At 44.8% G+C, this 24,293-nt stretch overlaps 1 protein-coding gene across 14 annotated transcripts in view; it reads right to left on the minus strand.

Annotated features, from left to right (window-relative positions):
- Positions 1–1,725: 1,725 nt before the first annotated feature.
- Positions 1,726–24,293, minus strand: part of KLHL5 (kelch like family member 5) — a 128,542-nt gene continuing 105,974 nt past the window's right edge. For 13 of the 14 annotated variants that reach the window (XM_024106703.3, XM_024106701.3, XM_042843432.2 and 10 more), the window contains 3 exons: positions 9,689–9,901; positions 5,414–5,585; positions 1,806–3,406 (listed from right to left, as the gene is read on the minus strand). In XM_024106703.3, coding sequence (XP_023962471.2) covers positions 3,350–3,406; positions 5,414–5,585; positions 9,689–9,901 — 442 coding nt within the window. In that variant the 3' untranslated portion in view covers positions 1,806–3,349. Of the gene's footprint in view, positions 3,407–5,413; positions 5,586–9,688; positions 9,902–11,489; positions 11,626–24,293 lie in introns of all 14 variants that reach the window. The other variant, XR_010601510.1, reaches the window with a different exon arrangement.

The raw sequence follows: 24,293 nt of genomic DNA on the forward strand, positions 1-24,293 counted from the left end.
CAAATTGCCTTCCACCTTCAGATTTGCAACCAATTCCTCCCTGTTAATTAGAATCAAGTCTAAAATGTCTGTCCCCCTGGTTACTTCCTCCACTTTCTGAGGCAAGTAGTGGCCCCCCAATACATTCCAAGAACTTATTGGACATTGTATCCATTAACTACCCAGACAAAGTCCTCCATGACTACCAGGTCTTGTGGTTTGGGTGTCTATTTGTTCTTGAAATATCTTATCCACCTCTTCTTCCTGATATGGTGGTCTATAGTAGACCCCTTCTTTTTCCCCTTTTATTTTCAACTTTCAACATACCTCGACTTTCAGATGGTCTGCTTCTCACCATCTTTTGGACTTCAGACCAAGTGTATATATTCTTGATTTATAATACAATACCTCCTCCCTTTCCCCCCTGCCTGTCCTTTCTGAAGAAGCTATACCCCTCTACCAATTTTCCAAGTCTCTTTGATGCTTGCTGAGTCACAATTTAGTTAATGGATTAATACTTCCAGTTCTTCCTGTTTATTCCCCATACTCCTTGCATTTGTGAATACACATCTAAGATGTTAAGATAACAATGGAGGAATCTGCTCATCTGTTGCCCCTATGACCCTGTTGTACTTTCCATCCCCCACCCCCTTTAGCTTTCAGTTAAGGTCATTTTTTTACACCTACCTGTGGACTTTTTGTCACCTGATCCCTTTGAACCTAGTTTAAACCTCTGCTCACTAGGTTGGTGAGTTGGTGCACAACGATGCTCTCCCCTTCTTGGTTAGGTGGACATCATCTCTTCCCAGCAGTCCTCCTTCCTGGAACAGCATTTTATGGTTGAGGAAACGAAAGTCCTCCTGTCAACACCATCTGTGGAGCCATGCATTCATCTCCAGGAAGCACACGCCAATGTCTGGGCCCTTATGCTCACTTCACGAGTTCCATAGATATAGTGTTATGTAAGAACATAGGAACTGACCTAATGATCTGTCCAGCCCAGTATCCCTGATCCTTGATGATAGCTGGTACCTGATGCTTCAGAGAAAGGTGCAAGAAACTTCAGAGCAGTCAATTATGGAATAATTTGCCCATACAGAATAAGGGAACAGTATATGTGGTTAGTGGTTTCCTTAATTTAATTTTAGTCTGTTAATTGATATAGGCTAATGCCAAATGTCAACTGGCTGTAGTTAGCATCTTTCTCTACTATCTCATCAGATACACCAAAGATTGAATGGACATGGACTATCCTGTCATCCCTAGAGGTGGTTCCTCCAACAAAAAATTTAAGTACACAGGCATTGACAAGGTAGTGAAGATACTTGCACGGTTGCTGTCTATGCTATATCTGTATTGTGAAAAAGAGGAACGGCATGACAAACCTAAGGACTACAACACCTCTGATGAAAGACAAACTCACTTGGCTAACAGGATAGTCCCATTTAAAAAGGTGGTGTGCAAGAGATGGAGGTATGAAGAGTATGGTCCTCTTGGAATGCCTAAGAGTTTTGTTTACGGTGATGAGAAATTACAATGAAGAACAACTAAAAATATTTGATAGAGATAGAGGAGATGGTTTTTGTAAAAAACCGAAGTCCAACATTGTGAGTTTTAAAAAAACTAATGTAAAGCAGCTGAAATAAATCTGTTTTAAATGTGCTAATTGAAGCATAAAATGTTTGTATTACAGACTGCACAAAAATAAGGCACTAAACCACCAAATGGAAATTGTACTTTACAAGATTTTAACAGTATTCAATTTTTACTAAACAATGATCACCAGTGTACACTGAAAGATAAATTAATGAATCAAACATTGCAGATTTCATCACAAAGTTTTACTGCTCAGTAATTTCTTTTAAAACAATAAATAGTTAATTGAGCATTAACATTCACATTTGTATTTAAACATTACAAATGTACAAAGATTTTGGGCATCAGACACTTGAACTTACTTTCACAAACACTCAATGAGCCCACATCTTCAAATTTTTCATTACAAAGAAACAATCATGTATTACACTGTTTGAAAACATAAGAAACAAGGCACAGAAAAGCAAATGCAAAAAAAAAAATCCCTCACAAAACTTTCAGAGAACATTTGGAATGTCTACACAATTCTGTGTAATGAACTATAACAATCAAATCAAAAAGGCAAATGATAAAGTATCTCAAAGGCAAATTATTAAGTATCACTATAATATTACATAGTGTAACTAACTGGGTCTGATCCTGTGAGGTACTATTACTCTTATGCAAGGTGTTGAACATCCTCAACTGAGGGAAGTTAGCATCTTGTAGGCTCGAAACCTTTATTTGTTGAAGTAACATTAAAGGAAAAACAGCACAAGTGTTTCATTTCACCTTATAAAACTGTACTCTTCAAATTAGTGCAAATCCCCAATTTAAATGCAATTTAAAACAATCGTCATAGATCTTTTTTAACCTTCATGTAATGGAATGCTTAGGAGTTTCCAAAGCACTCATATTAACTTCTGCTGGATCACTTTTAATCACATTTCAGCTCTCTCTCACTTAATTTATTTTAAAAGGAAAAACTCACAAAGAGTAGTTACAATCAAGTATAAATAATATGAGATGGAATTAAGTAAAGAAATGTACTGCATGTTACATAAAACCTTTAAAAATCCAGAGTATACTGGATGCTGCATAACTCCTGCAGCAAGTATTAATTAGCAGATTTCTCTTAGCATAATAAAAAGACAATATTTAAAATAAGGCTTTGGTTAAATAAAAAGGTTGCTAAACCTCAGTTATGGTGAAAAAAGTGCAATATAGTCACCAAATATATACCTTCATCTTCAAGGCAAGAAATATGCCTGCCATTTACAACTGATTTGCACTGGTTTGTCTTTCTGCACTAAAAAACAATATCCTACATAGCTGCAGCAAAACACCTTCAGTATAGGCAAATTAAATATCTAGGGCCTGATCCTGCAACATCTTATGCCCATTGAAATCAGTGGGACTACTTCTGTGAATAAAGTCACTCTCATGCATGTTTGTAAGATCAGGGTCCTTAATCTGTAACATTCAATTATTTTAGAATAGACTCACTCAGTTTCTTAGCACTTTCTCATAAGAAAGTATTTGTTGGCAATCAACTGACCGTAGTACAATAGCTTACAAATACAGTTCTTGTATGTATATGTAACATAAGGTAATTTTTTTAAAAAGTGCTTATTATTGGTCCATTCAAAATTGTTTAGCTGTATGCTATCTTAAGACCAAACACTTAGCCCTGAAGAAAACACACAGTACCTCTGTTTACTGGTAACGTATTCATTCACTTGAGAAAAAAGTAGTGAGTCTATGGAAGAGACTAGTATCTTCATATACAAAATAATTAGAGTTTTACAGTCACAACACATGCTCCAGCTCTTCCTAGGCACAATGGTGCAACCTATAACAAAAAACAAAAAATGACAGATGTGCTATGTTTATAAAATAAATATAATCAACTTTATTAAAGAAAAACAGATTTTCAAAACGGATAATGTACCACAGTAGTTAAGGTTGTAATGTTATATTTGTAGGTGCTTTGTAACCTGACTTTAAAAATTAACAAAATGGGCTGAAGATTGCCATAAAAATGCTCAGAGAAACAGCAATATTTTCTTCTGCAGGACCAAATTCTGCTCTCTCTAAAGTCAATGGCATACCCCATAAACAGTACTCTTCACAGTAAAATAATATTTATTTGAATATTTTAAAAATCAAGTATTTTTATTATATTTTAAAATGGGATCATCATCTAACACTGTACTTCTAAGTATAACAGTACTTGGTACTGGGCCTTCATTTCATTGCCATGCAACAATCCTAATCCTGTAGATATTGAACAGCCTGCAGCATTGCTCATAGATTTGGTAGAACCAAGAAAAAGTTGTTGCACACTGCAAATAGCTTGTATTGTGCAGGTCTTTTAATGCAGCTTTAACACAGCTCCTGATCACCTGAAAAATGCTTTCAAGCACCATTTGGAGGTATGTGCATGAAGGAGAAAGTAGGGCAGCCTTGAAGTCTATTCACCAGATGCTCATGTACCATGATCATCATCATGGTACAAGCACAGTATCTAGATAAAACAAATGGCAAGACGAGCTTATCAGACAAATCAAATCAGCCTTAATAAGAGAGACCTGATAATAGGCAGCAAGAGAACTAAATGGGGCCCTACAAAAAATTTTTTAAATCTTATTTTGTTTTAAAAAGAAAAATAGAGGACAAGTTCTTGTACTTATTTTCATCTATTTTTTTTAAATATCTTTGTTTCATCATACTGCACTATCCATGCTGAATAATCAGACAATCTTCTTGACACTGGCCAAGATTTTCAAACATAGGAAAATGGGACCTGATGGGTGCTCAGCACTTCTGAAAAAATCAGATCATTGATTTTGGCACCTAACTTTAAACTTTTATTTTTGAAAATTGTGGTCTTGGTCTCTGTCCTTCTGCTATACCCCTACTGTCTTGTAATCTCCTCATTGCAGGTAAGCTCCTTGAGGCACGTACTTAATCTTTTTTCTTTCTTTACCGGGAGGCACCAAGCACACTTTTGGCATCACTAAAGTATATAAATCCCATATATACTCGTTCATAAGCCGAATTTTTTTAGTAAAAAAGGGAAGCACCAGAGAGGGAGAGCTGGGACACAGCCCCTCCCCACAACAGAGGGAGCAAGGAGAGGCAGCACAGCCAACAGAGACAGAAGGGAAGAGGTGGGGCCAGAGTCTCTCCACTTCTGCCCACGCTGTTCCCCCCAGCCTCCAAAGCAGCTGCAGCTCCGGGGTAGGCAGGCTGTAGCTGTGCCGCTTGGCCTCGCCCCCCAGAGCAGGCTGTGGCCGCGCCGCCCGGCCCAGCCCGCTGGAACATGCTGTGGCCGTGCCACCTGGTCTGGCCCACTGGAACAGGCTGCAGCTGTGCTGCCCAGCCTGCCGGAGCAACTCCAGCCTGGCCAGAGACATTCTCCCTTGGCCCTCCCCAGATAAGGTGGGAAGGGATGCGATGGGGAGAGTGTAGGGGTCCCGGGCTAGGGGTGGGGTCATGTGGGGGGTGGTCACAGGGGTTACTCCCCTGATTCCCAGCTTCTTCCCCCCAAAAAATTTCCCCACCAGTTGCTGTTCTGGCCTGTCAGGGTAAGCAGCTGGCGTGCCAGGACACTTTGTTTACTTAGGTTTACCTCCGTGTCTCCGGACGCTTGAGGTAAACAAACCATCTCAAGCTAGCGGCTTATTCTGATGGCCCAGGAGCCAAAGTTTGCCGACCCCTGAATTCAATTTTTACTTATCCATCTTGGGGGGGGGGGGGGGGGGGGGGGGGGGGGGGGGGAAGGGGAGAGAGAATTGGCTTATAAACGAACTGACTTATGATCGAGTATGTACGGTAATTTAATTAGAAACTGTACCTGTGTCCACTCATTCGTTTGGGGATCATAAGACTCCACTGTATTAAGATAGGTTTGCCCATCATATCCTCCAACAGCATACAATTTGTCACCAAGGAGACACACTCCCACTGCATCTCTGCTAATGCTCATGGAGGCCACTGCAGTCCACACATCTGTTTTTGGATCATACCTGAAAGATAATTTTTGTAAAAGTCTAATATTGTTGCCTAAAATTCCATTAAAAATACTGAAATTGACTCTCAAGGTACTAGACTATCTAGTGGAATCAGCAAAGGAGTATTCTCTCTTCGGGTGTGAAATTAAAAGGATTTCTTACTTGTTTAAACCTTTCCCTTAAAAGCAGCATTTGGTTAATCATTTCACTGAGGCTGTACAGTCACATACAGAAACAGAAAAAGATACGGTTAACAATACTATATGCAACTTCATTTAGCAGTATATATGAATAATTTGTTAAAGAGTTATTTGAATTATCATCTTGTAAAGTTTCTATGTTAAGCTACATAGGAAAGGGTAAAGTAACAAAGAAATCAAGACACTTAAAATAGAAACAATTAAGTCTTTTTTTAGAAGTTATTTAACAATCTATGACTAGAATAAGCTTTTTGATAACTTTACCAGTTCACCTTTTCACTAAGTCCACAATCCTGCAAGCTGGACCATGTAACTTGGAGTAGCTTGTGTGACCGGGGCCCAAGTAATCTCTGGACTATGTTTATCTTTTTTAGCTTTTACATAATAGATACTTTTTTTTTTTAAACAATTTTCCCCTCTTTTATGACCAAACATGCTCTGCTCCAGAATCAAATTCTGCTGCCAGACTCTGTTAGAGTTTAGTGCTCTCTTCATCTTACAGACAGACAACTATTATATCCCAAATTACATACAGAGTAATACAGTGTTGTTGAGGAGATTCATTGGACAAGTTGATCATTGCTTTTTGCAATAACTATAATTTATAGAAAAAACATCGACCCGGTATACATGGCAAAATTCTTCTGCAGCAATTTACAGAACTTCTCTCACCATAAACTGGTATCATTAGGATCAAACACAATAGTACACCTGTGGTATACTGAAAACACCTCAGTTAAATTTGAACCTAGAGCACATCAACAGTCTTTAACAGATAGGTCAGGAATTAAATTGGAGAGTCCAAACTCGTCTTTTAAAAACTTGTTTTTGACTCAATCTGTAAATGTCTCCTTTTCAGATTAGCCAGCATATTTACAAGCAGGGCCAGCTCCAGCTTTTTTGCAGCCCCAAGCGGCAAAGAAAAAAAAAAAGAAAAAGATAAAGCCGCAATCAGCAGCACTTCGGCGGCAGTTCTATTGCGCCGCTTCATTCTTTGATGGCAATTCAGCAGCCAGTTCTGGGTCCCTCAGTCAGAGGGAAGGACCTGCCTAGGGCGCCAGGACTTGGGGGGGGGGCGGCATTTTGCCACCCTTGGCGGCAATTCGGCAGCGGAGGGGTCCTTCCGTGCTCTGGGTCTTCAGCGGCAATTTTGCGGCGGGTCCTTCACTCACTCCGGGACCCGCCGCCGAAGTGCCCCGAAGACCGGGAGCGTGGAAGGACCCCCCCGCCGCAGAATTGCCGACGCCGACCGGGAGTGCGGAAGGACCCCCGCCTAGGGCGCCAAAAACCCTGGCGCCGTCCTGGAGGGACCCGCCACTGAATTACCACTGAAGACCCAGATGTGCCACCCCTTTCCATTGGTCGCCCCAATTGCTTCCTGTGCTGGTGCCTGGAGCCAGCCCTAGTTACAAGACACAATGCCAAGAAAACAGAAACATAAATTTCTTGAGGGAATCACATTAATAAAATGCTTTTAAGGCACAGGACTAATCAAAAGAAAATATATCCATCGCTAAGAAGGTATCCAAAACCACTAAAGTGAGTTTGGGGGATGAAATTGGTGTTGATTTCTTTGCATGAGATGCAAAGATGTAATGAGTTTTGAGTGTCTTTCTGGCACCTTTTTCTTTAGTGCAGCAGGTCTCTGTTGGAAACACACATTTTATTCATGTAGAGTCATAGTGTGGAAGCATTGCCTGAAACTTATGCAGCAGGCAAAGTGTATTATGTACTGAAAGATAGTGAATTATGAACTATACAAAGTGTTTGTCAATTTGATTTATATACAGTGACAAAGTTCCTCCTCTATCTTGGTGGGTCCTGCGCTTATTGGCAGATTTTCTTGCCTCAGAGATTCACCATGTGGGTTGGGGAACAGCTCAGAGACCTTCCCCTCTGGAAGAACCCACAGTCCCGGTCAATTGGGAGGTTTGGGGGGAACCCGGGCCCGCCCTCTACTCCGGGTTCCAGCCCAGGGCCCTGTGGACTGCAGCTGTCTATAGTGCCTCCTGTAACAGCTGCATAACAGTTACAACTCCCTGGGCTACTTCCCCATGGCCTCTTCCAAACACCTTCCTTATTCTCACCACAGGACCTTCCTCCTGGTGTCTGATAATGCTTGTGCTCCTCAGTCCTCCAGCAGCACGCCCTCTCAGCTCCTTGCACCTCTTGCTCCCAGCTCCTCACACTCGCACCACAAACTGAAGTGAGCTCCTTTTAAAACCCAGGTGCCATGATTAGCCTGCCTTAATTGATTCTAGCAGCTTCTTTTTAATTGGCTCCAGGTGTCCTAATTAGTCTGCCTGCCTTAACTGGTTCTATCAGGTTCCTGATTACTCCAGTGCAGCCCCTGCTCTGGTCACTCAGGGAACAGAAAACTACTCATCCAGTGACCAGTATATTTGGCCTCTACCAGACTCCTGTACCCCACTGGTCTGGGTCTTTCACAATACCAATGTGATGCTCTTGAAAACCTATCACAGTGTACAGTAACAAACAAGCATTCACAAACTTCACAGTGAATTTTATGAAGCTAAATTTTTAGATTACTATATTTGCATTCAATTTATTTTATGCTGGTTTTGCAGACATTTCAACACCTCCATCCCACTGATTTAGAAGGAGAGAGCAAATTAGAAATAAGCAAAACACATGTATTGTAGCAATTTTATTCCAACTTCCAAATTAAAATTTGGCCTAACAAAGATCATTTAGTAATACATTTTAACCTATTTCATAATTTTTTCAAGATGCTATTTATGAATATCATGTCATTCATAATCCTGTTTCAGAACTGAAATGTCAAACTCATCAGGTGACATTTGGGCAAAAATTGATGCACTTCTTTCCCATGACCTTTCTTCAAGTGTTAGCACTTCCCATCTCCTTCTAAAATTTAATTTGTGCTGGGATGGGGCTGCATATCTGCAAGCCTTTCTGCAAGGCCTTGGTCCTGCAACTGCCACATTTCATTTTCAGGTGCACAGCATTAGTGCACTAAAAGCTTGAAAGCAGCATTTCTGGGGCTTAGCTGGAAGGGTTTCTGAACTGGAACCTCAAACAAAAGAAATCTGTGAATAAAGGAATGGGCTCAAGAGTCACAGAAAAGGCTGTGGGAAGTCACAGGAAAGAAGAGACTGGTAGCCTCTTGGGAGCAAGAGAGTTTGAAGGGATCAAGTCCAGGGGAAGAATTTTGAAAATCTGCCCCCCTAGTAAACAGGGAGTGTGCTGTATCAGAAAAAGTTCAGTTGGCTTAGTATGCCCATAACAGGATATTTCAGAAATCTGGATACCTGACCCCAGTGAAGAGAAAATATGTGATTGCGCAGTATAAAGTTTTTACTATAATTGTCACTTGTTTGATGAGACCTGTATAATTCACACCTAGTTCTGCCTTTTGTGAGTAATGCAGTCATCCCAAACTTATTCCAGTAACCATTTTCTATCAATCCATTTCAATTTTGGGATGATTGCATTACTCACAAATGGTGAACATACCTGATTTTTCCATAAAATCAAGGGGAACCAGGAAAGTGGTGACATTAAAGGATTGGACAGAAATTGAATGGTACCTCATTTAAAATGGAGAAAGTTCTATCTCTTGTGAAAGGCCAGTTTGGGTGAAACACTAGTGTTTGTAAGCATCTTGATTAAAAGTTTTTCTTAAAATGAATTCTGAATCCTTCAGTGAGGTTGTTAGAAAACAAAATAATTTTTCTGGATAAAGTGCAATAAGATGGTATTTTTACTCTGTTGGATATGAACCATATTATAAATAATGTTTTGATTACATGGTATATGTCTACATATTTACTAGTATTAAAATTATATGACCATTTTAACAGGTTCTCATATTACAGCCCTTTGTGAAAATCATTCCACACTTTTTCACCAGCACTATCCTCATCTAGGTATTACCTTTCCACACAGTCTGACAGTCTGGATGTCAAGTTTGATGCTGGAGCATCATGCCCACCAATAGCATACAGGAACCCATTCCAAGTAGTTACTCCCACACCTCCTCTTCTCTTTGACATTTGAGCACAGAGAGTCCATTTATTAGTATGAGGATCAAAACACTCCACAGATTTGAGACAAGAACTTCCATCCCGACCACCAACTGCATAAAGTCTGTAAAGAAAAGAAACCAACTGAACTCATAAAATAAATACACCTCTACCCTGATATAACGCGACCTGATATAACACGAATTCGGATACAACGCGGTAAAGCAGCGCTCGGGGGGGGGGGGGGGGGGAAGTAGGGGGCTGCGCACTCCGGCGGATCAAAGCAAGTTCGATATAACACGGTTTCATCCATTACACGGTAAGATTTTTTGGCTCCCGAGGACAGCGTTATATCGGGGTAGAAGTGTATTACAGTAATAGTATTTCCTCATTTATAGATACTTTTTACACATGGTTATTCAGGAAAATAAAATTAGCTAGAATGAATTTGAAGGGGTGGAGAAAAATATAACAGAGAAATAGATAATGAGCTGGGGATTGGGAAGATAGCTTTTTTTCAAATGGTATCTTTGAAATAATGATTATTAGATATTTTTAATAATATTCAATTTATCTGACCCACCTTTTCTCTGTCTAGCCTTCATGATTGTTTTTTGTCTTTTGTCCTGCATGTTGTTATGATCCTAAGATTTGTTATGATCCTAAGATTTTTTATAACATTTATTTTTTCAATCTTTATAGAAAAAGCCAATTTTAACTGGTCCTAAGCTAAAAAAAAGTTTACCTCTGTTCCAAATAGCAGAATAATGATTTCAGTAAGAATTGCATAACAATGTTTTTTTCAAACTTTTCAAATGCAAAGGATGTAAGCTTCATGTGACAGTTGATTGTGGCTGAGGAATCTCTCAAATTTGTTAAGAAAAAAAGTTCAAAGGTCTTGAAATTTCAGTGGAAGGCTCTACAACTAGGACTCAGATGGAAGATAAAGTTTTGTTTTAATCTTTTTCTTTCAGTCATTATAAACACATAATAACGATAATCAAGCATTTAAAATATTGTCAACACATGTGATGTCCTTAATGAAGCACTTATGATCCATCCTATGGACATAAGTGCTCTTGAAATTTTTTACTCTAAACAAAGTTGGGTGAATAGCTAATTTTTTGATTTGCTGGCAGTTCCGTGGGCATGGGCAGGGAATCAAAAAAAATTTAGTTTGACCTGAACTGAATCCAAAAATTGCAATACATTTTGGTGAATCAAAAAAATAGTTTCATGGTGGAGTCCCAAAAAATATTTTTTGGGCCAAAACTATTGAATGAATTCATGTCACATTCACAAATAGTCCACTGAATAGTCCACTGAAACTGTGTTTTTCAATGAATAAACTATTAGTCCAAACATTTCACCCAGTTCTATACCTAAGTGACTTAGGAGCCCAAGTCCCATTTTCAATAGTAGCTTAAGTCTTGGTTTCAAAAGTGTTTAAAGAGTCTAAGTCACTTATGTACTTTTGAAAAATTTTACCCATATGCAATAAAAGTCATGGATTTAAAAATTTTAAAATATATCTTCTTCCTGAAATCAGCAGTAGTTCAATCATATATATTGCAACACTAAAGGGACCAGTTAGATAATTTAGCAACTATTTAATACATTTTAGTTTTCCTCAATACTGGTAGCATGCTATCACAATAGGCTACTGCTCCAAAACAAAGCTCCCAAATACAATTTAAAGTTACATTATTCACCATGGAGGTAGCCAGTTTCCTTTCTTTAGTGCAGCTCCCTCAGCATAGCAGGGTAGCATCCACTCTGGGCTGAGATAAAATTGTCTAGCCCTTCCCTTAGCAGTGGCATGCTCTCTGAAGTTGTCTGCATTTCAGTCTGATTATAGGAGAAAGAAAGAAAAAGAAAATGAAGAAGTTGCTAGCCTAGTTTAAGGGGGAAGGAAGGACAGAGCATAAAACTGATGGAGCTGCACTTGAAAATGGAAAGAAAATGTAACTCCTCCACAGTGAGTAACCCCAACCTCCATGTCCTCTCTGTTTTATTTTAAACACAACTGGATATATTATTCAGTAACAGTACAGATTGCAGATGGTGAACCTGCATAACATAATTTCAGTGAAGAGCCAGAATCAGTACTCCTCCAAAAAAATTAAACTCAATAAGGACATCTCATAATAAAATCCGAACATCCAGCATGATCTCCAGGAAACTAAATACCAAAAAGTATCTGTTTAAATACTATACACTTTTGCCTAAATCCCAAACTGGCTGTTCCCCCTTGTAGAATGGGCATACTGAAGAAAGAAAGTGCTTTGTATTGAGGTTTGATATGCCTCTTTAAAACATGGTACAGTGAAATTCAAAATGACATGGCCATATCAAAGCCATGTTTTACCCGTTTAAAAACAAACAAACAAACAAAAAAACATTCTGCCTCCAAATTTTAGCTCTTGATAATGTCCTCACATCCACTAGATGGTGTAATTTGCCCTTTTTTAATACACAAAGGTTTTTGGCTCATTCTAGTAACAGCTTTTCAAACTGATGAACAATTAAGGCACTACTTTAAGAATGGAAAGAGAAATCCAGTGTTAGATGCACTACATGACCGGTGAACCCGAAGAAAAACTCAGAAATTAATAATGATGGTCAGATATGGGCAACTTTCATGGTATCCATGAGCAATCCGCAAACAGCCAGAGCGCCGGGGGGAAGGCGGCGAGCCCGCCACGGCTCCGCTTTCCCCGGCGGCCAGAGTGCCGGGAGGAAGGCGGCGAGCCCGCCGCGGCTCCACTGGTCCCCGGCGGCCAGAGCGCCGGGGGGAGGGCGGCGAGCCCCGGCCGTGGCACCGCTCTCCCCGGCAGCCGGAGCACCGCGCCGCCCCCCTCCAGGTGCCGCCCCAAGCACAAGCTTGGTGGGCTGGTGCCTGGAGCCGGCCCTGCATGGATTAATGAAGACTAAATCTTGACAGACAAACTTGAGGTATATGTAATATTTTTGGGTCTTTAGTAAACCATTTGACATAATATCCAATGAATTTTTACCCTCAGAATGAAATCAAACTGCCACAAATATGAACAGTCACAGGGTCTAAAAACTTGCCTAAAGGATCATAGGTACAGTAAGTGGTAAAATACTGAGGCCTGGTCTACTCTGAGTGGGAGATCAATCTAAGTTACATAGCTGAAGTCGACGTACTTAGACCTGCTCATCGCGGAGTCTTCACTGCGGTGAGTCGACTGCTGCTGCTCCCCCATCGACTCTGCCTGCACCTCTCACGGCGGTGGAGTGCAGGAGTTGATGGGAGAGCGCTCGGGGGTTGATTTATCGCGCCTAGACTAGACGCGATAAATCGATCCCCGCTGGATTGATCGTTACCCGCCGATCCGGCGGGTAGTGTAGACATACCCTTAGATAGGGATAGGTACCTAGGCCCTGATTCAGCAATTTACTTAAGCATGTGTTTAACTTTAAACAGATGAGTACCTCTATTGACATCAATGGAACTATTGACATGCTTATGTTAGGCATGTGCTTAAATAATTATCAAACTGTGGAAAAGTCCTCCACATGAAGTGGTGGAAGAAATGGTTACTTACTATAACTGTGGTTCTTCAAGATGTGATGCAGACGTGTATTCCATTTAGGTACGTGTGCATCCAGCGCACTGGAGCTGGAGAAATTTGCCTAGCAGTACCCGTAGAGGGGTGGCATTTGCACTTCATGGCCATAGTCCCTCCCCTGGCTACATGAGACAATGCTACCCTGCCCCTCCCCCGAATGCCCAAAAACAATACTCCGCTACAGAGGGGACAGAGGGTGGGTGGTGAAATGCATGTCTGCACCAACAGCTCAAAGAACTACAGTTACAGCACAGTCATAGTAACAGTTTCTTCTTCTTCAAGTAGATGCAGCCAAGTATTCTACTTAGGTGACTCACAAACAGTAGCCCTCCCCCAGTCCAGGAAGCAGGGTTTGGAGTCTACCTAAACAAGGATTGAATGACTTCTCTACCAAAGTTTGCTTCTTCCAGGGCAGATGCAGTTATGGCATAATCATTTGTGAACATATGTATTGATGACCATGTAGCAGCCCTGCACATGTCCAATATAGAAACATCACTGAGGAACACAATGGACTTTGCTTGTGCCCTTGTAGAATGAGCTCGCACCTGCTGAGAGGGTGTAACCAAAACTATTTCATATTTAGTCTTGATGCCGGATGTTATCCATTTGGAGATTGTCTGCAAAGAGACCGCTTGAATCTTCATGAGATCCGCATATGACACAAACAAGGTGAAGCACAAAATGATTTAGTGCTGTCCAGATAAAAGGCTAGACGTTGCCTGACATCTAAAATATGGAAACACTGCTCCTCCAGAGATGAATGCAGCTTGGGAAAGAACACAACTAAATATGCTGCCTACTTCAAATGAAAGTGAGAAACCACTTCAGACAAACATTTTGGATGCAGTCAAAGTCATTTTGTCTTTGCAGAATTGTGTATATGGAAGCTCTGCCATCAGCCCTTCAGCTCTCACACTCCTTGCAGATGTTATCACTATGAGGAACACAGTTATCTGGCACAAAAGTGGAAAGGCACAAGATGCCAGGGGCTTGAATGGAGGTCCCATTAAGGCCATTAAGACTGAGTTAAGGTCCCACAGAGGAATCAGCTCTTGGACAGGAGGATGTAGATGAAGGAGCCTTTTAAGAATCTTGCTTCCATGGCATTGGAGAAGACTTATCTTCCCGGAATCGGGGGAAGACGTGCCAATATGGCTGCCATGTGCACTTTGAATGAACTAAATGCAAGCCTCAATGATGGAAAGTGCAAGTACTCCAAAATGTCCTGGATAGAGACCAGCATAGTTTGAATTCCACAGGCTAATGACCACACTGAAAATCACTTCCATTTCACTGAATATGCCAGCCTGGTGGAAGGTTTTCTACTCTAAAGGAGGACTTGTTGGCCAGCCACCAAACACTACTCTTTCTCCTTATTCAGCCATGCCATGAGATACAGGGAGCTGAGCACAGGCTGCAAAGTGCAGCCTTAGCTCTGAGTGAGTAAGATGGAATGGGGAGGAAGCAGTATAGGAGGCTGAACAGACAATACGAGAAGGTTGGAGAACCAGCACTGTCTCAGCCACACTGGTGCAATGAGAATGATCTTGGCCCAATCTGCCTTGAGATTGATAACATGAGGGATGATCGAGATCAAGGGAAAGGCATACAGGACAGCCAACTGACAGCTGAGGTGGAAAACATCAGACAGGGAGCCTGGACTGAAGCTCCCTCGAGAGCAGAACAGATGTCATTTTGCATCGTCCCTTGTAGCAAACAGGTCAATCGTTGGGGATGCCCAAAACTGTGAAGATGACCTGGAGGACATTGGTCTTCAGGGACCACTCATGACTCAGAGAAAAATAACTATTGAGAGAGTCCACAAGATGATTCTGAACCCCGGGCAAGTGAATGGCTTTTGGAATAATGTTCTCCTCGATGCAGAACTGCCCCAGCCTGATCACCTCTAGGTAGAGCAACCTGGGGTGTGCTCCCCCGTCTTTGTTCACATAGTACATTGTGGTGGTATTGTCAGTATGTGACCCACTGAGTTTCTAATATGGTCCTGAAAAGCATGACATGCATTGTAGATGGCCTGAAGCTCTAGCATGTTGATATGGAGTGAGGCCTCCTGCTCCAAATACAGCCTCTGAACTTTCAGTGACCCCATGTGCGCCCACCAACCCAATCAACCTGGTTGGCAAAGGCTGGACAAAGGGAATGCCTTGGAAAACATTCTCTGGATGCATCCACCACTGCAAAGAGTCCAGGATCAGTGGAGGAAAACAAACCTGTCTGTCTAGGATGTGAAGAGTGGGATGATAAACTTTCTTGAGCCACATTTGAAGGAGGTGAAGCTGCAATTTTGCAAACTGGACCACATGTGTACAACAGACATGTGGCCCAAGAGCCTCAGATTGTCAGAACTTTCGTGCAAGGCTGAGACTGCAGACTGAGGCAAAGGTGGCAAATTGTCTGAAAATGGTTGTTCGGCAGAAACTTTTTTGACATATTGGAATCTAACAGGGCCCCAGTGAACTTGATGTTCTGAGTGGGAGCCAAGGTTGACTTCCCAGTGTTTAGGATGAGACCCAGATGGACGAGCAAGCACGGTGTAGTGCCAATGTGAACAAGAACTTCCTCTTTGAATCTGCTCATTAGCAACCAGTTGTCCAGATATAGGAAGATGTGAATTTCCTTCTTCCTAAATTACTGTGTACTGAAAGTGGTGCTCTGCCATGACAAATCGAAGGAACTTCCATGTGACAATTTTGCCAAGCCACAGAAAGTAGCCATCCTGAAGGTCCAGAGCAGCAAACCAGTCATTCTGAGATAACACAGAGACAATAGTCAATAAAGTGACCATTTGAAATCTCATGTACCTGATATATTTGTTGAGGCCATGAAGGTCCAGAATGGATCTTCCCCCTCCCTAGGATCGGGTACTAGAAAGTACTGGGAGTAGAAGCCGTGACCTTGGTGTTCCAGTGGAACTTTCTCCACAGCTCCCAAAGCCAGTAGAGAAAGGACCTGCTTGAGGAGCAATATCTCGTGGGGGGGGGGGGGGGGTCCCTGAAGAGGGATGGGAGGAAGCATGGGGAGGAGGTGTGGAGAGCAACTGGATGGCATAACCCAATCTGACAGGGCTTAGGACCCAGCTGTCAGTGGCGACTGAGCACCAATCATTGTGAAAGTGACCCAGCCTGACCCCAACGGAAGATGAGGAAGGGGGAGTAATGATTGGAACAGTGCTCTGGACCAAGGAATCAAAATGGGAACTTGGAGGATGCCAGGGGAAGGGAGGGGCTGCTACCTCGGAGGAGACAAAGGCCGGCCAAACATGCACTGCAGATAATACTGCTGCTGTTGCTGCTGCTGAATGCCATAGTGGTGCCTCTGCACCACTGGCATGTACACTCCCCAGGGACCCTGGAGTCTTTGAAGGAGTGCAGTATTTCATTAGTCTTGTCCAAGAACAGCATTTGGCCATTGAAGGGCAAATCCTCAATGGCAGAGGTGTCCATGACGTCTAGTGCGGACTGCAAGAACGTGTTAGCCACCAAAGGAGCTCTCAGTTACAAATACTTGAAGTTCTTCTCACGAGGCCTCAGGCAGCTGGTCTGCAAACTTTGACATAGCTGTCCAGTTAATAAAATCATACTTGGACAGCAAGGCTTGCTGGTTAGCAATCCATATATGTAGGGAAGGGAAGGTGTAAATCTTCCTGCCCATGAAGTCCATTCGTTTGGAATCCCTATCCTTGGGGGTGGACTTAAACCTGTCCTGCCAGGTTCTATCATTCTCTGCAATTACAACTAGAGAATTTGGGGCCAGATGGGAATAAAACCCCTCAAATACCTTCAAGGGAATGAAACAGTGCTTTCTCATGCACTTAGCCGCAGGAGATACAAAAGGTGGCATGCTCCAGAAGGCCTTAGCCAGTTCATGGAACACATCCTTGATAGGGAGGGCGATTCTCCCAAGAGCAGACAACTGTAGGATATCCACTAATTTGTAGGTGTTCTCTTGCAAGAGCTCTGCTTGGATACTGATAGAAGCAGCAACACCTTAATATCCTCCACTACCAAAGCGCAGGATGAACCAGAATGTATGGAATTGTCCAGAGATGAAGGCAAGGCTAAAGCTGTATCCTATTCCAGGACTGACAGACTGAGAAAGGATGACTCTGGAGACTCTGCAGGGAGAAGGATCACTGGTGCCTAGGCCTGCAGCAGATCGACAGTCACCATCACAGACCTGGCCAACAATTTCGCTTTTGATCAAGATGAACAGCTCTGCAACCAAGGAGCACTCCCCGGATTCCATGGAGGCCACTGACATGGATAAGGCATTGTTGACCAGTACATGCCGGATTCTCCATCCTGACCACAAGATGAGTGCCAATCCCGGTACCTGTAATGGTCCCTCAACGGTCCCAATGCTGCTCAGAAGATGGAAAGTGGGAGGATAATGACCCTGAGTCAGACACTGAGGAGCCTCAGGATCCTGGGAATAAGAGCAGGGGGATTGAATAACTGGTCTGACTTGTCCATTGCCCAGAATGAGGCAGGAAGTGATGCTGCTGATAGAAGCAGCTGGTACTGCTGCTGGTACTGAGCTGGTACTGAGCACACTGCTGCCAGAAGAGGCATCAATCCTGAAGTCAGCAGAGGTACCGGAGTGTCTGATGGTACAGATGTTGAGGGTGGTGAAAGCCACCATGGTAACATTCGCTGTGCTGACTACAGCGATGCCAAGGAGATTCCCGGTACCAAGGTCCCTCATGCTGATCCCAGTACTGGCCCTGCTTCCACAACCTGTGAAAGGGAAAATGGGGGCAGTGCTGACAGACCTGAGGGTTCAGCAGCTAGTTCAGTCAATGGGGCAATAGATGGTACATCACTGGCAAAGTCCTGGACCCAAGAGATGCTGGAAACAAAAATCAGAGGTATGTAGCTGCCTGGTACACTGCTGATATGGTAACAGTCAGTACCAGCATCTCCATTGTCGGTGTCGGACTCAACAGACATCCAGGGGTTTCTAACCTCCCTACTCTATACCGAGGAAGGTTTGGAGGTACCCATGCCATCCTGTGTGCTGTTACCAACTCTGTGCTGGTCCATACTTTCCCTGGGGGAGGCAGGATAGTCCGCCCGAGACCTGGAGTGGTCTTGATATGTCTTATACAGCCTTTTCCTTGAGACAGTCAATGGGAAATGTCTCCTCCATTTCTTTGGAGAGGCACCTGCTCTGAAACGTGAAGCAAGAGCATGCTTAGAAATTAAAGGCAATCTCTGACCTGGCAAGGGCCTCGATGCCAAAACAGACCACATGGCCTGTTCAAGCGGGTGCTGCTTCAGGTGAAGGTCCCGAGCTACTTCAGTTCATTTCTTGAATGATCTGCAGATCACACAACGCTCTTCAATGTGGGCCTGGCTGAGATACAGCAAGCAACGCATGTGTGGATTGCTGATGGGGATTTCTCTCCCACATGAAGGACAACATTTAAACCAGGGGTGGCCAACCTGTGGCTCCAGATCCACATGCGACTCTTCAGAAGTTAATATGCGGCTCCTTGTATAGGCACCAACTCTGGGGATAGAGCTACAGATGCCAACTTTCCAATGTGCTGGGGGATGCTCACTGCTCAACCCCTGGCTCTGCCACAGGCCCTGTCTCCACTCCACCCCTTCCTGCCCCCTCCCCTGAGCCTGCCGTGCCCTCACTCAACCCCCTTCCCCTCCCCAGAGCCTCCTGCACGCCACAAAACAGCTGATCGGGAGGTTCAGGGAGGGAGGTGGAGGTGCTGATTGGTGGGACTGCTGGTGGGTGGGAGGCGCAGGGGGGGGCGGGGAACTGATGGGAGGCTGCTGACGTATTACTGTGGCTCTTTGGCAATGCACATTGGTAAATTCTGGCTCCTTCTCAGGCTCAGGTTGGCCACCCCTGGTTTAAATGTTGCTTAGAGTGGCACAGAGGAAAATTAAACTAATACAACTAACATTATTCTAGTAACTGGCTACTACTAACAATATACAACAAAAGAAAACTAAACTAGTTGAAGGGTTGCGAAGCTAAGACCACACAGACTCCAGCTCCAGCCACAGACAGTAAGAAGGACTTGTCTTCACTAAAAAGCTAAATTGACACTGCTACAATAGATGCAGCAGCATCTATTTAGTGGGTCTAGTGAAGGCACGCTCAATTGATGGGAGAGCACTTTCCCATCAATTTCTGTACTCCACCTCAACAACAGGCGGAAGCAATGTTGGCGGGAGAGCGTCTCCCATCGACATAGCTCTACGTCGACTTGAGTTATGCTACAAACGTAACTCAAAATGCAAAGCTTAGATCATCTGGCAGCAGTAGTGTAGACCCTGGCCTCAGAGAGGGCCAGAGCAGCATCCCCTCATGTTGCCAGGGGAGGCACAAGGTATGAACCACCCTCTACAGGTACTGTGAGGCAAATTTCTCTGGCTGTGGTGCGCTGGGTGTGCACACACTTAAGTGGAATAACATGGATGTATCTACTTGAAGAAGAATCCCCATTGCCTAAGACTTTCAAAACCAGCCTGGACAAGATACTAGAAAATGTACAGTAATGAACAATTCTGCAATGACAGGGAGAGGTAGTATATGAACTTTTTTCACCCCCATTTCTTACTTTTATGGTTCTTGGCAGGTTTTTTTTCCACATCTTCTATGGTTCTTTATAAATTTGAGCATTTGTGTTTATAGCAAGATCATACAATTGCTTAATATCATCTTTATGAGCTGACTTTATGATTAAGAAAGTGGTTAGTTTGTCCAAATTCTTTCTGTTTCTACCTGTGAAAAATGTGTGTGTTTAGTGAAGGTTCTAATGGAAACTCTGCAAAAATCACCTTCCATTACCAATTTCACCTACAAAAGAATAGGGAGATTTTCAGCCCATATCTTATAGGTACATTTCTCTTTAGTGCAAGCAGGGCTGGTGCAACCACTAGGCAAACTAGGTGGTCGCCTAGGGCGCCAAGTGATTGGGGGCACCAAAAAGCTAAGACCACGGCGAGCCCCAGCCATGGAGGAGCCGGCGCGGCGCAGGGTGGGCAGCAGCCCTGCAAAGGCGGCGGCGCCACTAGCAGGGAGCAGCCGCACCCCCCACCCTCCTGCCCAAGCTGCAGCCCGGCGCCCCCCCTGCTCCTGCAGGCTGCAGCAGATGCATGCGGGCGGCAGCCCCCTGCACCCCCCCGGCTCCTCCCTTGCTGCGCTCGGGTTCTGCAACCCTCCTGAGAGCCGCAGAGCCCGAGCGCAGCGAGGGGGGAGCTGGGGGGGGGCGCACGGGGGCTGCCACCCGCATGCATCCACTGCAGGAGCCCCCCAGGGAGGTGCCGGGCTGCAGCCCGGGCAGGCGCACCCCTCCGGTTCCCCCCTCACCGCGCTTGGGTTCTGCGGCTCCCCGGCGTGTGAGCTGCCGCCGCCGCCACTTAGGGTGACCAGATGTCCCTATTTTATAGGGACAGTCCTGAAATTTGGGGCTTTTTCACTTATAGGTGCCTATTACCCCCCACCCCCGTCCCGATTTTTCACACTTGATGTCTGGTCACCCTACCGCCACTGCTCCTGCTGGAGGGCTCCGGCGATCTGCAGGGGACAGAGGCGGCGGGCGGCATCCAAGCGCGCAGCCGCCTCCTCCCCGGGCTCCAACTTTCCCGACTCCTGCCACTCTCCAGCCCATGCACCCCGGGCCAGGCGCTTCCCCAGCGCAGCAGCAGCCGGAGCTTGGGAGGCGGGAAGTTGCTTCGGGCCCCACGGTTCAGGAAAGTTGGAGCCCGGGGAGGAGGTGGCTGCGCACTCGGAGGCTGCGCACTCGGATGCTGCCCGCCGCTTCTGTCCCCCGCAGATCGCTGGAGCCCTCCAGCAGGGGCAGGGGCAGTGGCGGCGGGCGGCATCTGAGCGCGCAGCTGCCTTCTCCGCGGGCTCCAACTTTCCTGGCTCCCGCTGCTCTCCAGCCTGTGCGCCCCCGGCCATGCGCTTCCCCTACACAGCAGTAGCTGGAACTGGGGGTGGGAGGGGAGTTGCTTCGGGCCCCATGGTTCAGGGAGCCGGGAAAGTTGGAGCCCGGGGAGGAGGCGGCTGCGCGCTCGGATGCCGCCTCTGTGCCCCGCAGATCGCCGGAGCCCGGCGTTGGTCCTGCCCTGGGAGTGGCAGCGGGAGGCGGCGCAGGACTAGAAGGGATGCTGCTGTGGACCGTGGCCACCAGGCAGAGTGGAGTTCCCGGGAAATGTTCCTGACCATCACCGTCTGGCTGGCTTGGCAGGAAACCTTCGCGGCGCCAACCTGAACCTGGGAGTTATAAGTTGCAGCCCCTCAGGGTCCCTTCCCCACATGTTGCACGGGCCAAGCCTCCACAGCTCAAAAAAAAACCCTGGACTTTCTAGTTGTAGTTCCTTATATGGATTAATCTGGGATTTCTATGAAAAAACAACCTATTTAAAAGGTTACATGATTAAATACTTGATATTTGCATTAACCTAACTTTCAAAAATATGCCCCAATTTTTTTTATTTGCAGTGTTTAAATCAAGAAAACAATTCCAGTTGCAATGACGTATCCTGCTCTTTAAACGCCACAACATACAAAGAAATTAATGTAGCTAACATTTTAAAAAGTAATTCAACTGATTATAAAACACAGCCACAAAACTGTTGCCAAGACAGTTGGTTTCACACTTCCCAGATAAGGAAGTGATCAGTAAAGTAAGAAACACATATTATATATAAGCGTAGTCAATGTCAAATAGAAACAGAAGTTTCAGTAAATATTAGTTTAAACTTAAAGACAAACTTTACAATAAGAAATCATATGGGAGGGGCCTATCTTATAAAGAACATTTCAAAAAAGCACGTTTCATCAGTTGTTGGAAAGTTGTCAGGTCATTTTTAAGTAGAGATATCAAAGGTCTGCAAATCTGTTATTGAATTTATTACTATGAACACTTGAAAAAGACCAGGGTGATGGGGTTTAGCTACAGGGACACATGATTTTTATACAGTCCCTTGTGCTGTCACATTATTTAAAAGAGACAAAGTGGATGAGGTGATATCTTTTATTGGACCAACTTCTGTTAGTGAAAGGGGCAAGTTTTCGAGCTACACAGAGTTCTTCAGGTCTAAAAAAGTACTAACAGTGTCACAGCTAAACACTAGATTTAACAGATAGTTTAGCACAAGTAGTTAGCACATATTCAAGGGGACCATTCAAGGTGAAGTAGCCCATTAACTCCCTTGTAATCCCAGGACAAAAGGGGACATTAGTGGGTTGCAAGTTGTTGTAATTAACCATAAATCCAGTATCTTTATGAAAAGAAGAACAGGAGTACTTGTGGCACCTTAGGGTATGTCTACACTACGAAATTAGTTCGAATTTATAGAAGCCGGTTTTATTGAAATCGGTTGTATACAGCCGATTGTGTGTGTCCACACAATAAAATGCTCTAGGTGCTCTAGTCGGCGGACCGCGTCCACAGTACGAGGCTAGTGTCGACTTCCGGAGCATTGCACTATGGGTAGCTATCCCACAGCTATCCCACAGTTCCCGCAGTCTCTGCCGCCCCTTGGAATTCTGGGTTGAGATCCCAATGCCCGGATGATGCAAAACAGTGTCGCGGGCGGTTCTGGGTACATGTCGTCAGGCCCCTCCCTCCCCCGTCACAGCAACGGCAGACAATAGATTCGCGCCTTTTTACCTGGGTTACCTGTGCAGACAACATGGAGCCCGCTCAGCTCAGCTGAGCTCACCGTCACCATATGTCCTCTGGGTGCCGGCAGACGTGGGACTGCATTGCTACACAGCAGCAGCTGCTAACTGCCTTTTGGCGGTAGACGGTGCAGTAGACTGGTAGCCTTCATCGGCGATCTGGGTGCTGGCAGCCGTGGGGCTTGCCTTTTGGCAGTAAATGGTGTATTACGACTGTTAGCCATCCTATTACAAGTCGGGTCATCGTACGTTAGCAGAGTCTTCCCTGAGCAGCCGATTGTGCAATAGGCCTGAAGACCATCGTCATACACCGCCCCATATTTGCTGCCAAGCACCCAGAAAGATGCCGAGGGCTATCAGTCACGCTGCACCGTCGTCTTAAGATGTAAAAAAATAGATTTGCTCTGTATTCATTTGCTTCCCCCTCCCTCCGTCAAATCAACGGCCTGCTAAACCCAGGGTTTTCAGTTTAATCTTTGGGGGGGACCAGTCTGTGACAGTTGTTTGTGTCTCTCCCTGATGCACAGCCACCGTTCTTTATTTTAATTCCCTGTGCCTGTACGCCATGTCGTCACTCGGCCCCCCTCCCTCCTTCTCCTAGGCCGTCAGATACTACGTTTGCGCCACAGCTCAGAGAGCCGAGAAGCGGTTCGCGCCTTTTCTTTGAATTCATTCTGGGTTGAGATCCCAATGCCCGGATGATGCAAAACAGTGTCGCGGGCGGTTCTGGGTACATGTCGTCAGGCCCCTCCCCCCTCGTCACAGCAACGGCAGACAATAGATTCGCGCCTTTTTACCTGGGTTACCTGTGCAGACAACATACCACGGCAAGCATGGAGCCCGCTCAGCTCAGCTGAGCTCACCGTCACCATATGTCCTCTGGGTGCCGGCAGACGTGGGACTGCATTGCTACACAGCAGCAGCTGCTAACTGCCTTTTGTCGGTAGACGGTGTAGCATGAGTGATAGCCGTGGGGCTGGCAGCCGTAGGGCTGCATTGCACCAGCCCCTTGCAGGCGATGGTATATTATGACTGGTACCCGTCGTCGTCATACTGGTATGGCTGTCAATCATGGCCACCTGGGCAGACATGCTACTGTTTTGATGATGACGGTTACCAGTTGTAATATACTATTTTCTGCCAATTGCCCAATATTGTCTGCTAAGCACCCAGAAGAGGCCGAGGGCGATGCTGGGTGCTGGCGGACGTGGGGCTGGCAGACGTGGGGCTGCATTGCTA

This window comes from Chrysemys picta, chromosome 5 (genome assembly GCF_011386835.1).
Source record: "Chrysemys picta bellii isolate R12L10 chromosome 5, ASM1138683v2, whole genome shotgun sequence".
NCBI lineage: Eukaryota > Metazoa > Chordata > Testudines > Emydidae > Chrysemys > Chrysemys picta.